Below are 15,845 nucleotides of genomic sequence, written 5' to 3'. Positions count from 1 at the left end.
TCCGTTCTCCTCTTGGGATTTTGGGCACTCAGGCCTGGCATGAGTTTTAAGCCTCTAGATGTGGAACTCGAACTGTGGTCAGCCATGTGGGAGTCTGGCTCCTCAACCACCACACCACGTGCTGGCCCAATCTCTTACTTTTTAAAGACAGGTGCATCAATATTTCTTACATTATTTTCTTTTAAAATTTGCCAGAGGCCATGGGCATTCACTGGAGAAAGACCGTGGGAAAAGGAGAAAGCACCCTCCATGGGGAATGGACAAGCTATAATCATTTTTACCTTATTCTTCCCTCTTGGGATTTTCGGCACACACGTGCACGCACACACGCACTCCGAGTTTTTCAAGCCTCTGGGTCCAGGACTCAGATGACACAGTTGGCCACATGGGACCCAGATGCCTCAGCCACCATGCTCCAGACTGGCCACTTAGGTTACTTCCTTGTACAATTTTTTCCAAATAGGAAATAAAACTTAGAAATGCATGTTCCATAGTTTTATTTTACCTGTCAAGTTAGAATAAAGCTTTTGAACACAGGGTAGTTGGACATTCATACTAGGAGTGCATTTTCTGTCAGATTTCCTTCTAGTTTGGTGGTGTCCCTTTGCGTGCGGTAGAGAATTATTCTGCCTTCGTCAGAAAAGATCAATGATGCTTTAAAAGCTTTTGAAATCTATTCCTGAGGAGTGCTTTTGTATGGTCGTTGTAAGGATAAGGTTCAATCACCCTTATCCGTAATGCTTAGAACCAGATTTTGGATTTTGGAATGTTTGCATATGCATAATCTCTCTTGAGGATAGGACCCAAGTATTAACACAGAATTCATTTATGATAATTGCGTAATATTTTTATATGACAGTGTTTTGATTGTGAGGTGTCACACAAGGCAGGTGTGGAATTTTTCAATTGAGGCAACATATCGGCGTTCAATAACGTTTTGGATTTTTATATTTTTATATGACAGTGTTTTGATTGTGGGTGTCACACAAGGCAGGTGTGGAATTTTTCAATTGAGGCAACATATCGGCGTTCAATAACGTTTTGGATTTTGGAGCATCTCAGATTTTGGATTTTTGGATTAAGGATTCTCTCAGCCCATGTAGCATTTTCAACATACCTTGATAACTTCCATTTACAAGCCTAAGTCGTGTCGTGGGCCTGTTCACTGCTGTAACCTGAGTCTAGGGCAGAGCATAGCACACAGTAGGAATTTGGTGACCACAAGTACAGTGTGGAAGTAATTCATTATTCGGTCTAAAAGAAGGGAAAGAAAATAGCATGACACTATACAATAGTAATTGTATATTGTTACTTTATTCGCACTGGAATCTATTAACACAGGGCTGCCCATGTGTCCCTTTTGGACCAAAGGAAATTACTCAAGGACTCGAGTCACAACCCCTCTCGGTCCCCATAGAACTGTAGACCCATGTGACCCCACATAAACGTGACGGAGGGAACGTGAGCCGATCTTGTTAGCACTGTGTCAGTCAGCGTGCTAGGCAGAGCAGGTGTCAGGCGGGAAGTCAGCTAGCATTCCTGAACCAGGCAAGAGTCCGGCTTCGCACACGGTGGGTTTTAACTACATCTGACGTCTTTTCAGGAAGAAACCAATCCTGCTTGTGCACGGTGATAAGCGAGAAGCTAAGGCTCACTTACACGCCCGGGCGAAGCCTTACGAGAACATTTCCCTCTGCCAGGTAAGCGCGTGCTTGGTCCGAGAGCTGCAAGGCACTTGAGTCTGAACTTGACTCATTCTCCCACCTCGTGCAGAAGCCCTCTTGCTGGCATCCCCAGCAGACATTTGTCTAGTCTCGGTGTAAATACTTTGTGAGAGAGCCAGTCCATTTGTACGTACCCCTCCTGGATGGAAAGAGTTCTTTATGTGCATCTGAACTCTATCTCCCACACACTGGTCCTAATTCCCCCCCTCCGGAGCCACCTAAGATAAATCTCCCCCTTATACACGTCAGTGACTCATACAAGGGGACTTCGGAAAGTTGATAGAAGAATAGAATTCAAGGACAAGCGTATTTTGGTGCTGCTTTGACCCTTGTGGTTGCCTCTAGTTTGTCAGTGTGCTTCCCGAAACCTGGATTTCAGCCCTGAGCAGGACCTCGGGAGGCAGTTTGGTGACTGGGTTTCTGTGAGTGTCCTGTGAGCACAGCTTAAAATTGTTAGTTTTTGTTTGGCTGGTTTTCTGTTTAAAGAGAACATGAACATTCATAGAGAAGAGAGGGAGGGAGAAAGTAAGAAAGCATTTCCACCCATGGAGGACGGCTGTGCCACAGTATCCTCTGCTCCATTTTTCTTTGGGAATATGGGGCATGCATGCACACGTGTTCTGTGTGTTTTTCTAGCCACAGGGTCTAGCACTTGAACTGTGAAGTTGGTATGTGGGACCCAGCCACCTTAACCACTGTGCCACCGACTGGCCTAATTTTTATTTTTTAATTTATTTTTAAACACGTGTTTATCTATTTGTTTGTTGTGATTTTCAAGCTGCCAGGTCTGGGACTTGATCCATGGTTGGCCATTTGGGAATCCAGCCCCTTAACCATCACAATACCTGCTGGCCTCAGCTGACTGGCCACTTATTTATTTATTTAAATTTTTTAGAGAGATTTTTGCTATAGCGTGCATGTGCTTGCCAGAAATAGAGAGACAGAGAGCGAGAAATCACCCCCCAGGGGGGATGGCCATGCCGCAATCCCTTCTCCTCCTCTTCCATTCTCCTCTCTGGATCTTGGGTACACACGCACACACACGCACCAGGTGTGAGTTTTCACCCGCTGGATCTGGGTCTCAAACCACTGTCAACTACATGGGAATCCACAATATAACCATTATGCCAATCTGCTGGTGCCAGGGTTGTTGTTTTTGGTTTTTTGTTTTGTTTTGTTTTTGTTTGTTTGCTTTTTTGAGAGGTTTTTGCTATAGGGCGCATGCGCTTGCCAGAGAGACAGAGAAACAGAAAGCGAGAAATCACCCCCCAGGGGGGATGGCCATGCCGCAATCCCTTCTCCTCCATTCTCCTCTCAGGATCTTGGGCACACACGCACACACACCCTGTGTGAGTTTAAGCCGCCAGGTCCAGGACTCGAACTGCAGTTGACTTCATGGGAGTCCAGCAACATAGCCATTACGCTAACTGCTGGTCCTCCCAGTTTGTTTTTTTATGACAACCGATCTAACTTGTACTAGGTGTCGTTGAGACTTTATCGTCATCAGTTATTTTCACTTTGCATCCCAGGTCTCTACTAGAGATACTATAAAGCCCTGTTAGGAAAGGATGTGAGTCATACGCTGCATGTGATCCACGCCCAATAAGGGAGGCGTTGAGTGGTCTCATGACAGGTATGTCCACTGGGTTTGCTGGAACCAGAGCAGTGCAGAAGAAAAGGCCAAAAAAAGAAGGGGGGTGGTAATTGTTCGGTTTTCTTTTATATGCCCGTAATTTTGCCCTAACACTTGACAGGGTACCGTGCGTCCAGGGAACCTCAGATTCTCGTTAGGACACATTGCCGTGTAGTCTGTATCAAAAGGATCTTTTACTCCATGTGGCATTTTTAGAAAGAAAACATGCCAAGAGGAAAGAAAAGCAAGGACTTCAGGAGAGTTTCTTCTGTTTCTGATTTTCTTCCTGTGGAGAGAGCTGATTGAGAAGCAGCTGATGGAACATTCATCTTTCCTTATTTTAGCCGGGCGATTAATCCATTCATGAGAAACACGATGAAAGATACATTTATAGCTCTTTTTTCTCCTTGACATAAGCTTAGTGAAATTGACTCAACATTTCCGCTCTTGAGACATCGCGTATTCTTGTGTGGTGAAACAAGAGCGATTACGTGGTACTAGAATTCTCTTCTCCGTCTTTATTCTCGTGCCTTTTCCCCAGTTCTACCCAAGACGTGAGAATTCCAACTCACATTTTATCCTTCGTCTTTTCCAGCTGTAAATGGAGATTAGAACAGCGAGAGCTCAGGCTGTTCAGGTGTAAGCATACTTCACAGCGTCATCCTTGGGACTGAACCCACACTTACACGGTCGTTTCAAACACGCCTCCTCCACCCAGCATGCTCCGGCTTCTCTTACATACACAGCTATGCCTTTGCGGGGCAGATGCCTAAAATCCCGTTGTTTGCTTTTGTTTCCAGCAACAGAAAAGGTGAAACTGCAGTAGGATAGCTCCCACCAGGCTAAGGGTGGGGAGAAAATAAAATGACACTGGAATCCTAAGAAACAGTGATTAAATATACGGAAGTAGAAAGCGGTTTTCAAATACAGGTTGCACATCTCCCATCTGAAAATCTGAAATCTGAAATGCTCCAGAATTCCTCACCTTTTGAGAACCAATCTGATGCCACAAGTGGAAAATTCCACACGTGGCCTCATGTGGTGGGTCACATTCAAAATGTGTCAATACAAAAATGTCACGTAAAATCACCTTCAGACTGTATGTAAGGTAGATATGAAACAAATTTCGTGTTTAGACTTGGGTCCTATCCCCAACATACTACATTATATATCTTCAGATATTTCACATTCAAAAAAAAAATAATAAAATCTGAAATTCGGAACACATCTGGTCCCAAGCATTTCAGATGAGGGATGCTCAACCGGTCCTGCCTATGTTGAAAAACAGCCTGGACTGTCCTGTGTCACTTGCATGCTCCAGGCTGGCCACTAGAGGGCAGAACGAGCCACTTCCAAACCTCATGCAAACAGTTTGCCAGGAAGCTCCCAACCCTAGTCTCACACAGGATTATGTCCCTATCCTGATATATATAAGATGCCATTATACCTTCTCTGTAAGATGAATTCTTCACTTTTTTATGGCAACACTCTCACTTAAGCTGAGGCACACTAGTCAAAGCATCAGTGGCTGCCGGTTCTTCTCTCACTTTCTGATTATGAGGCCTGAGGCTTAGGGTAGTTAAGGGCCACATAGCCTGGGTTCTTCTGTCACCCTGTACCTGCATGTATTAATCCGCTTGGGCTGCTGGGACAAACTATCAGGATTGCTTTTTTTTTCCCCCCTTGTACTGGACAATCTGTTTATTTTTCCATGTTCTGGCAGGTTGGAAGTCTAAAATCAAAGTGCTGGTCATTTCACTTCGGAGGTGGGGGGTGGTGGGGGGGGCCTTCTTCCATGCTTGTAGATGGTGCCTTCTCATGGTGTCCTCACGTGGCAGAGGGTGGGAGGAGACACTTGGAAGCTCGCTGGTGTCTCTTCTTGTAAGGACACTAGTCCTGTTGTGTCTGGCCCCACCCTTAGGACCTTACTTAGCATTAATTACCTCCATAAAATCCTTCTCAAAGTACAGCCACCTTGGTTGGTTGGAGCGTCAACATTGGGATTTTAGGGGACACAAATGTTCAGCCCATAGCACTGTCATTTGGGGCTTGGTATGTTAAGTCTGGTTGTTAAGCCCAAGTTCTTGATCTTTAAAATGGATTGCTGATGTTGCTTATCATAGGGTTTCACCACAGGATTTGCTGCATTAGCCAAAAAAAGTACCAAATAAATATTATCTGTTATCGTTCTTGCTTTTTATGTTTGGACTTGCCCCAAAGCATTAACTTATAGCACAGCTAAATGAAAAACTGCGTCTCTTGATCATTACTCTTTCTCAGCTAAATATTCATTTATAAAATGGTGATCTTTCTCATTTTGTAATTTATTTTTTCTTTGGGTTTTTGTCATAGTACACATGTGCTCACCAGAGAGAGAGAGACAGCAAGAGGGAAAGTGAGAAATCACTTTTCTTCTTGGGAGTTTGGGCATGCGGGCAAACACACACACATACACACGACCAGCGTGTGTGTTTGCCACCGGGTTTGGGACTTGAACCATGGTCCACCATGTAGGGGTTCAGCACCTTAACTGTCACACCACCTCCTGGCCCCTTTCATTTTGTAATTTTAAAGACATGAAATACAGCTACCTCCTTTCTTGTGATCAGAGCACGTAAATGCATGCTAGCCTCTAAGCATCCCCAAACTCCATGTGTAAGGGTAGAGTTGAATGGGCTGCCTGTTGGCGAGCCTGCCCCAAGCAGGGGCTGTGTGGTACCCCACTGTGTATTCTAATTGTCTATTCCTGCCCCGGCAAATGGTCCTACCCTTGTGCCGTGGTGGGGAAGAAGGGTTGTGTAGTGATGGCTACTGTTTGCAGAGTGCTTCCTGTGAATATGCAGGCCCTCTTCCTAAGCGTCTCGCACATATTTTCTCATTTACTCCTAAGGATCCTCTAAATCTCATGACATTACCCTATTTTAATTTTTTTTCTTTTATTTTTTAGGGAGAGATTTTTGCTATAGGGCATGTGTGCTTGACAGAGAGACAGAGAGAAAGAGAGGAATCACCCCCTGGGGGATGACCATGCTGCAGTCCCTTCTCCTCCAGTCTCCTCTCGAGATTTTGGGGACACATGCACACGCCCCCTGCATGAGTTTTAAGGCACCGGGTCCACAACTCGAAACACAGTCGACTGTGGGAATCCAGCAAGGTGACCATTACTCCATTTGCCGGTCCCAGTACCCTATTCTAAAGAGAACAAAAAGGCTGTAGAGACATAAGTATTTTCCAGAGTCACACTTAGTTGTAAAGACAGGGTTTGAGGGCCAGCAGGAGGCACAAAGGTTAAGGTGGCTGGATCCCACATAGCCATCTCTGCAGTTCAAGTTCCGGATGCCGAGGCTTGAAAATCACTCCAGGTGCATGTGTGCACATTGCCCCAAATCCCGAGGATAGTAGAGGAGAGGAGAAGGGATTATGGCATGGCCATCCCCCCACCCCCGGGGATCTGTCTCTCCCTTTCCTTCTCTCTCCTTATCTCCAGCAAGTACAAGTGCCCTGTAACAAAAAAAGAAAGAGAAAAAAAGACAGGGTTTGAGTTCGTGCAGCACTCCTAGTTGTTAAGCTGTCTTCAGTGGTCATTCATTTTAATTCTCCTGTAAATTACATCTTGTGGTGCATCTGCCTAACTAAGGTCTTGTTATATTGGATATTAGATAAAGTGATTTATCCACATACCCTCCACTTGTTTGTAAAGGTTCATCTTATAACATGAAAATGGATTTAATATATTATCTTTTTTTTCAGCACTTGCTATGTTTTCATTATAAGAAACTTTTAAAATTTTATGTCATAAGTCTTTGTTACTAACCACATTCATCATGTCCATTAAATAGGCTCTGAGAACATTGTGTGTATTAATTTCTACACAAGCCAAATATCTAATTTTAAAACTTCGCCATAGAGTCTCATTTGCTTTGTTATTTGATAACTAAATAAGACTTCATACTCCTAATTACTGTAATTAAAAATGCAATTTGTATTGAGTCATGCTAGGTATCAAAAAAAATTTTTTTTAAATAAACCCTATTTGATACTGTTGAAGAAGGTGTTATTCAATAATTATCCGATAGAGGGCAATAAAGTCTCTTTAAAAATGAGGTTTTTTTTTTTTTTTTCTAATTTCCAATAGATTGTGATATCATTGAAAAAAACATTTAATGACTTTTTTTCATCCTAGGCAAAGTTGGATATCGCATTTGGAACACATCACACGTAAGCAAATTTTATGAAATGGGGGTATGATTTTATTTATTTAAGAGAGATTTTTTGCTATAGAGTCAGGGTACATGTGCTCACCGGAGAAACAAACAGGGAAAAAGCAAGAAATCATTCCTCAGAGGGATGGCCACACCGCAATCCCTTCTCTGTTCTTCTCTGGGGATCTTGGGCATACATGCACACATGCCCAGTGTGAGTTTTAAGCCACCGGGTCCAGGACTTGAGCATTGAGAGCCCAGCGACGTATCCATTTCACCATCTGTTGGTCCCTGGTTTTAGTATAATAGATTAAAAGATACTGTTCAATAAGTGCCCTGAAAGGGACTAAAGTGTGATGGGTGATGGTTTTGCTGAGAGAGGGGAAAACACTCAATAGGGATTTAAAGGGAGATTTTTTTTAACAGCTTTGAGACAAAATACTGCGATTCTGGTTGTCAGCGTGAGAGAATGAATCTCTTAGCTCTGACCTGTATTCTGTTTAGGACTTCTGATATACTTGGCTTGGGAGGAGTAAATTATGGCCAATGTTCCTTGCGGTTAGGGAGGCAGCAGGTGTGCAGTAATGTGCTGGGGATTCCACTCCTCTACAATACTGATTTTCAGCAGAATCCCAGCTACGTTGACTAGGATATTGTTAGATCTTTCCACACCATGAGAGGACGACTGTTTACCAAAAATGACCAGCTGGAGTGTCTGGTGCCTATCCTTGCTAAACACAGCTCTTTTAGAATGTTTTTTAAGACATGAAAGCGGGAAGAAATGTTTTTCATGTTTCTTCCTCCTGAACATATTATTATTTTTAAAATTTTATTATTTTATTTATTTACTTATTTTAATTTGACCTGAGAGGGACGCAGTGAGAGAGAGAGAGAGAAAGGGAAAGTGAGAAAGCAAGCTAGCTGCCAGGTCCAAGACTTGAACTATAGTCGGCTACATGGGAATCCAGTGCCCTTAACCGCCATGCCACCTGCTGGCCCCAACATATTGATTATTAATTCCTACTTTACTTATTAGTTTACAGAGCCCTTTTATATAGTTCTATAAAAGAGGAAAAAAATAAGATGCGATGGTCCCTATTTCAAACGTTGTATAAATCACATTTTTCTGTTACGGATTTGTCAAAGGAGTGTGACAAAACCTCATCTTTCTGGTGCCAGCAGGTAGCGTGGTGGTCAAGTTGCTGGACTCCCACATGGCCGACTGTGGTTCAAGTCCCAGACCTGGTGGCTTGATTTCTCTCCTTTCTTTCTTTCTCTCACTAGCTCACTCTCTCTCTCGTTCCCTTTTCCACTGCCTCTCTTTCAGTAGCAAGAGTGTGTACCCTATAAGAAATTTTATAAGTGATATTAATGATAATAAAAAATTCAATAATTTTTAAAAAATTATTATTTAAATTTATTTATTTAATTTGACCAGAGAGGGACAGTGAAAGAGAGAGAAAAAAAGTGAAAAAGCAAGCCACCAGGTCCAGGACTCGAACTGCAATCGGCCATGTGGGAGTCCAGCACTCTTAATCACCATGCCACCTGCCGGCCCCCAAAATTAAATAATTCTTTAAAAAAAAAAAAAAGGCAACTCATTTTTCTCTGAGACCATGACTGAAATGGGTAAGTTGTTGCATGAGGCTTCTTCTCAGGCATCGGCTAAGGGGAAGTGTCTGTCTGGAGCTGTGCTGTTGCTTCTGTTTTCACGTTACAGTGACCTGAACGAAGGCTTTATGTTCTTTCTCCTTATATCCTTAAAATCCATGTTTTGCCAGTCTTTTGAAAAGAAGCCAGAGTGGGGGAACTTAGCCATTTCAGAAAAGGATACTTTGCAGCCACACGTGTCTGAGTGTAGACACTGAGTGAATGCTGCCACGGCTCGAGTTCGAGGATGGCCAAGGGTGAGCCCAGGTACCTAACTTGGGTGTAATTTATGTCACTGAGCGTCCAGGGTGCTCGTTTCAGCATAGGGTACAACGTGCCATCAAACAGGGGACTCAGCAGTGACAGGGAGCCCCAGATGGGACATCCTGACCCTGCCCAGAGCCAGAACCAGCACAGACGTTGTACTGACCCTGCAGTGTGTCCAGCAAGCCCTGCACTGGCCGTGATGTACTAGTCTCCGTGCTGGCCCCTGTCCTGGGCTAGCTCTAAGCAGTCTGTGCATGGTCGCTCTCCACTCTGTGCCAGCAGCCAGTGGGGGAGAGCTTACGTTGTCCCTTATCACTCTGTGACTTCTGGGCAGGACTGTACAGGAACTTACGCTGTGGTGCAGAACTGGGCCTGGGAGTGTGTGTGTGGAGGGGGGAGGCGGGAGTTCTTCAGAAACATTTGGTCTTCTCTTTTAATTTTATGGGTCATGGGACCAGCATTTGGCATAATGGCTATGTCCCTGAACTCCCATGTAGTCGACTGCGGTTCAAGTCCTGGACCTGGTGGCTTAAACTCACACCGGGCACATGTGCATGTCCAAAATCTCAAGAGGAGAATGGAGAAGAAGGGATTGTGGCATGGCCATCCCCCCTGGGGGGTGATTTCTCACTATCTATCTCTCCATCTCTCTCTGTCTCTTTGGTGAGTGCACACGCCCTGTAGCAAAAAACCTCTCCAAAAAAAAAAATTTATGGGTCAGAAAACAGACTCAGAGTAGGTCAATGACCTTCCTGGGACCGTGTGAAGTCAGGAAGAGAACCCATGTATCAGGTTGTTGGGAAAGTCGTGATGTGCTTTTCTGTGCAAAAATGTGTCTTGATTTTCCCAACAACCTAATATTTTAACTTCATTTTTGGATTTGTGCTTGTGTGCTCACTGATAAAACAAGCATCACTGTTTCCTTTGATTCATTCGCTCTCCCCTCCTCACACACCCTGCAGATTAAACCTAGCAGTTCTTAATTCAGAGTACAAAATGCCTGGGGAAGTCATTCTACTTGGTCCTTTCCCAACTGCGTAACACCCAGCATTCGCGTTGTGTGGAAATGCCAGTAACTCAGAATGAGCTCCTATCTTGACATTACTTTTGGCCGCTTATTTTTAAATGTTTTAAGAATTACTCATTAAATACCTATTACGTTCTTAAAACACAGCTCTAGAGGACGCAGGGTTGTTAAGCTAGTAGTTTTTTGTCTTTTGTTGAGAGAAGCAAGAAAAGTATGAGGTAGGAAAATAGGGAGACCTTCCAGCTCATGGTAGTGGGGTCTGTCTTAATCCGCCCCCCGCCCCAACAATGGGGGCACTGTTACACTATAATACCTTCTCCATCTTGCCTGGATCTGGGGCATGAATTCACATAGACCAACTTATTTTTCAAACCACTGGGCTAGGATTCCAATTGTGGTTAACCATGTGAAATCTGGTCCCATAACCACTAAGCTAGGCGGCTGGCCCAAGACTTGATGAATTTAAGAGAATAGAGATTTTACTCGCAGTTCTGGTGGCTGGGACACCCAAAGGCATCACAAAATGACAGGAGGCAGAATCGTAGAGCAGAACGTGACCTGAGTCCACGTGGCCTTTCTGCTGGTCTCGTTTCTTCCACTCGTAAACCCATTACAGCCCAGTCATGGAGGCCCACCCTAATGGCATCACGCCCAAAGGCCCCCACCTTGGGACACTGCTCTCCTAGCCACGGATTCAGCCGTGGTAAAACGGGAACAACTCCCAAATTGCTGCAAGGGTGGAGTCCAGCACTGAAGTTGTTTCATGGATGTTGTCTGTCGGCCCTTCTCAGGAATAGCTTCCAATGGGGGACATGTGTCTTTTGCTGGCCCCACCCCTCTCAGCCTAGCAGACCGTGTGACGGCAGCATCCTTCAAAGGAGACCTCCTCCTTTCACATTTCAGTCCATTCTTAACTGTGCCTGTTAATGTGCTGTTTTGTTGATGGAAGGATGAATGTGGCTCCCCTTAAATTAGTTCACAGTTCTCATTGATGGGATTCATGGACGTTAGTGCCTGGTCTTCCCCTTGACTAATGGACATGTTTGTAAATCCTAGATCACGAATCCATAACTGGCATTTTCTTAATGACAGTACTTGGCAACCATGTGTGAAACTGACCCAGACTTCAGGGTGCTTATTTCCTCAGTGAAAGGAGAGGACCCCTCAGCGGTCATTTCTTCAGCCCTGGTTCCCAACGTGGGTTAATTTCTTATGTTGGCAAGAGCCAAATTTCTTGCCCTCTTTCTCTCCTTGTATTTTCCTTATGCTGATCTCTTCCTGCCCAAATATTGGATTATCAGAAAAGTTATGATGCATTTTTGTGTAGAAACACATAGAAAAATGCGCCATGACTTTTCCAATGTCCTCGTTTATTCAGGGAGAACCAGTGGCTCATTCTTTTCCCATGGGTGAACTAAATTCCATCAGAAAATATTAGGCGGGCCCCCAGGGAAGTGATAGAGTGAGTCCAGACAGAGTTGGTGAGAGAACACTTGGATTCCTGAAATAATTAGAAAGCGTGAGAGATTACCAGGTAAGGCGGGGCACTGACAGAGGAGGAGGAACGCACAGGAGAGCACTGTCCACTGTCCATTTCACAAACCGTGTTGTGCATTTCCTTCGCAACAGTCTAAGATGGCATCGGCTCTTCAAGTGACATGTGGAAAACCAGACGCCGAGTGGCTAACCTGGCTCAAACCACTTGTCGGCATCAAAGACTGGCGCTCGGGTCTTCAGACTTCCCCGGAGACTCTTACTCATATCCCATTTCCTCTCGCTCATGGAATTATTGGGTCTCCAGGAAAGTCATGATGCATTTTTGCATAGAAAAACATAGGAAAATACATGACTTTCTTGACAACCTAATAAAAGAAGTATGTCTAGGGAGCCAGCAGGTAGCATGGTGGTTAAGGGTGCTGGACTTTCACATGGCCAACCACGGTTCGAGTCCTGGACCTAGCGTCTTGCTTTCTCACTTTCCCTCTCTTTCTCTCGCTTGCTCTGTCCTTCTCTGGTCAAATTAAAATAAATGAATGAATGAGTGAATGAATAAATAAAGTGAAATGCAATTACAATTAAAAAGTATATCTGATCTCTAGAGGCCTGGGGAAGAGAGGACCCAGCAAGGTCTAATCTAGGGGGGTGATTTCTTGTTTTCTGTCTCTCTCTGTTTATGCAGTAGCACACGTGCCCTATCACAAAAATTTCTCTTTAAAAAAAAAAGTTAATGGAGAATAAAAGGAAAGATTTCACTTAAGCTGAGACATGTGCTAGTGGCATCTATGAAATACATAAAATCAGTCTAATGGGAATAAAGCATCTTTCACATTGCAATCACAGTAAGGAGTGTTTTACGTTTCAGTCTACCGGACACATATATAACCTGTGTACTAAAATAAAACGAGTCTCACGAGGGAGCAGCAGATGGTGGAATGGCTATGTCGCTGGACCCCCACCTAGTCAACCGCAGTTCGAGTTCTGCACCCGGCGATTTAAACTCATGCCAGGCATTCATGCTCGTGTGCCCAAGATCCCGAGAAGAGAATGGAGAAGGGATTGTGGCATGGCCATCCCCCCTCGGGGGTGATTTCTGGCTTTCTATCTCTCTGGCGAGCGTGCATCCCCTATAGCAAAAAACTCTCTTAAAAAAAATAATAAAACAAGTCTTGGGACCAGTGGGTAGTATAATGTAATGGCTATGTCACTGGACTCCCATGTAGTCACCCGCGGTTTGCATCCCAGACCCAGTGGCTTAAAACTCACGCCAGGTGCGTGTGCGTGCATGCCCAAGATCCCGAGAGGAGAATGAAGGAGAAGGGATTGCAGCATGGCCACCCCCCGGGGGGTGATTTCTCGCTTTCTGTCTCTCTGTCTGTCTGTCTGGCGAACTCACGCACCCTATAGCAAAAACCTTCTTCAAATAAACGCGGTTTGCATCCCAGACCCAGTGGCTTAAAACTCACGCCAGGTGCGTGTGCGTGCATGCCCAAGATCCCGAGAGGAGAATGAAGGAGAAGGGATTGCAGCATGGCCACCCCCCGGGGGGTGATTTCTCGCTTTCTGTCTCTCTGTCTGTCTGTCTGGCGAACTCACGCACCCTATAGCAAACACCTTCTTCAAATAATAATAATAATAATAATAATACAAGTCTCATGGACCATTTCTTAAATATATCCATCCTCTGACTTACTCCATTTCAGTTGTTTAAAACATGCTAGCATGGGCCAGCAGGTGGCATGGAGGTTAAAGCCTTGGCAAAAGCTGACTTGCCAGCTAACTCTAGTTTGAGTCCTAAATCTGGGAGATTGAAAATCATGTGGGCGCATGTGCATGTGTGCCCAAAATCCCGAGGGGAGACTGGAGGAGAAGGGATTGTGATGTGTCCATCTCCCCAGGGAGAGGTTTGTCACTTTCTCTCTCTCTGTCTCTCTTTGGTGAGCACATGCAACCTACAGCAAAAACTAAAAAAATGAAATAATGAAAGAAATTGTAGCTGTTACGCAGCTAGAGTTTGTGACCATACTTTGAAAAACACCAGACAAGAAACTTGCCACTGTTCCTAATAGCAACCAGTGATGCCGAATGGATGATGAGAGGCCATATTGGAAGGTCTGATGCACCAAGACTGGCCAGGTGGATGGAAAGGGGCAAGAGTTTATTTACCAGCACATACTCTGAGCATTTGGGGAATGGGCGGTTGTGTTCTGCTTGTCACTTAAGCCGTCTTGCATGATGGTAATATTTAGAAGGAAGGAAAATATAAATGTTAAATGTTTGGGAAATATAAGAGAGTAAAGAATTTTTTTTTTTTTGAGAGGTTTTTTTCGCTATAGGGTGTGTGTGCTCACCAGACAGACAGAGACAGACAGAGAGACAGACAGAGAGAAATCACCCCCCAGGGGAGTTGGTCACGCCGCAATCCCTTCTCCTCCATTCTCCTCTCAGGATCTTGGGCACGCACGCACACGTGCCCAGTGTGAGTTCTAAGCCACCAGGTCCGGGACGTGAACCGCGGTCGACTACGTGGGAGTCCAGCGACATAGCCATTACGCTAACTGCTGGTTCCCGAGAGTAAAGAATTCTTTAGCAGACCAGCCAGTGGCACTGAAATTAAGGTGGCTGTATCCCACGTGGCCCACTAGGATTCAAGGCTTGGACCCTGTGACTTGAAAAACACACTGGGCACGTGTGTGTATGTGCCCACAATCCTGAGAGAAGACTGGAGAAGAGATCGAAGCATGACCATTTCTCCAACGGGGATTTGGGGGGGGGGGGGTGATCCCTCTCTGTCTCCTGCGAGTGCAAACGCCCTATAGCAAAAAAAAAAAAAAAAACTAAAAAAAAAATTTTAAATTCCTTTTGCTATTGTATTGATTATATTTGTAGTAGAAAGGTATCACACATTTCAAAAGTACTGCTGAATTATTTATTTTTATCCCTTTTCTGTTTTCAAAGGAAAATGATGCTGTTGCTCTATGAAGAAGGCCTCCGGGTTGTCATACACACCTCCAATCTCATTCATGAGGACTGGTACCAGAAAACTCAGGGGTTCGTAGGGGTCTGTTCGCTTCTTGGCAGCAGCTGTGAGTGCAGAGGAAGGTCAAAAGCCAGATCACTCATGTTATGCCTTTTTACATTTTTTTAATTGTAAAAATAACACAAACATGGCACAGAAGAGAGATGCATATAGAAAAAGTTGCGGTTTTCTTTTATTCCCTGCCCCTCCATTCCCCTCTCTTGAGGTAACCGTCATTAACAGTTTGGTGTATAATCACCACAGCTATTAACATCTCTGTTATACACGTAAGCCTACATAAATATTCACACACAGTTGTCCTTTTCTAGTTTTTAATAGAAACTGAGGGAATTCCAGTTCAAATCTCGGACTCAGTGACTTGAAAAACACACCAGACGTGTGTGTCCAAAATCCTGAAAGGAGGGAGAGATGGAGGAGAAGGGATGTGGTGGGATGGAGGGTGGTGGAAGGAGGGTAGAAGGGACTTTCTTACCCCTGACAAGCACGTATGCTCTCTGGCGAATTTAAAAAGAAAAAAAAAAAAAAAGTAGATTTGCATATACATTTTTCATAATATAGGTAACTTTTGACTCATTTCCCATTTGGCTGAAGAGTGCATCAGTGCAGGGACCCAGCAGTTAGAGTAATGGCTATGTCACTGGACTCCCACGTAGTCGACCGCGGTTCGCGTCCCGGACCCGGTGGCTTAAAACTCACACCGGGTGCATGTGCGTGCGTGCGTGCCCAAGATCCCGAGAGGAGAATGGAGAAGGGATTGCGGTATGACCATCTCCCCTGGGGGGTGATTTCTCGCTTTCGGTCTCTA

At 44.6% G+C, this 15,845-nt stretch overlaps 1 protein-coding gene across 1 annotated transcript in view; it reads left to right on the top strand.

The window, feature by feature from the left end:
* TDP1 (tyrosyl-DNA phosphodiesterase 1) overlaps positions 1-15,845 on the top strand; it is a gene marked incomplete in the record, with an annotated part of 91,122 nt that overhangs the window by 13,748 nt on the left and 61,529 nt on the right. Inside the window, 3 exon segments of the mRNA XM_014591402.2 lie at positions 1,604-1,700; positions 7,541-7,575; positions 14,959-15,051. Of these exon segments, the coding sequence (XP_014446888.1) occupies positions 1,604-1,700; positions 7,541-7,575; positions 14,959-15,051 (225 nt within the window).

Source organism: Tupaia chinensis, unplaced genomic scaffold (genome assembly GCF_000334495.1).
Source record: "Tupaia chinensis unplaced genomic scaffold, TupChi_1.0 Scaffold000568_1, whole genome shotgun sequence".
Taxonomy (NCBI): domain Eukaryota; kingdom Metazoa; phylum Chordata; class Mammalia; order Scandentia; family Tupaiidae; genus Tupaia; species Tupaia belangeri.
Note: the sequence above shows the minus strand (reverse complement) of the source record. Positions and strands in the feature narration are given on the sequence as shown.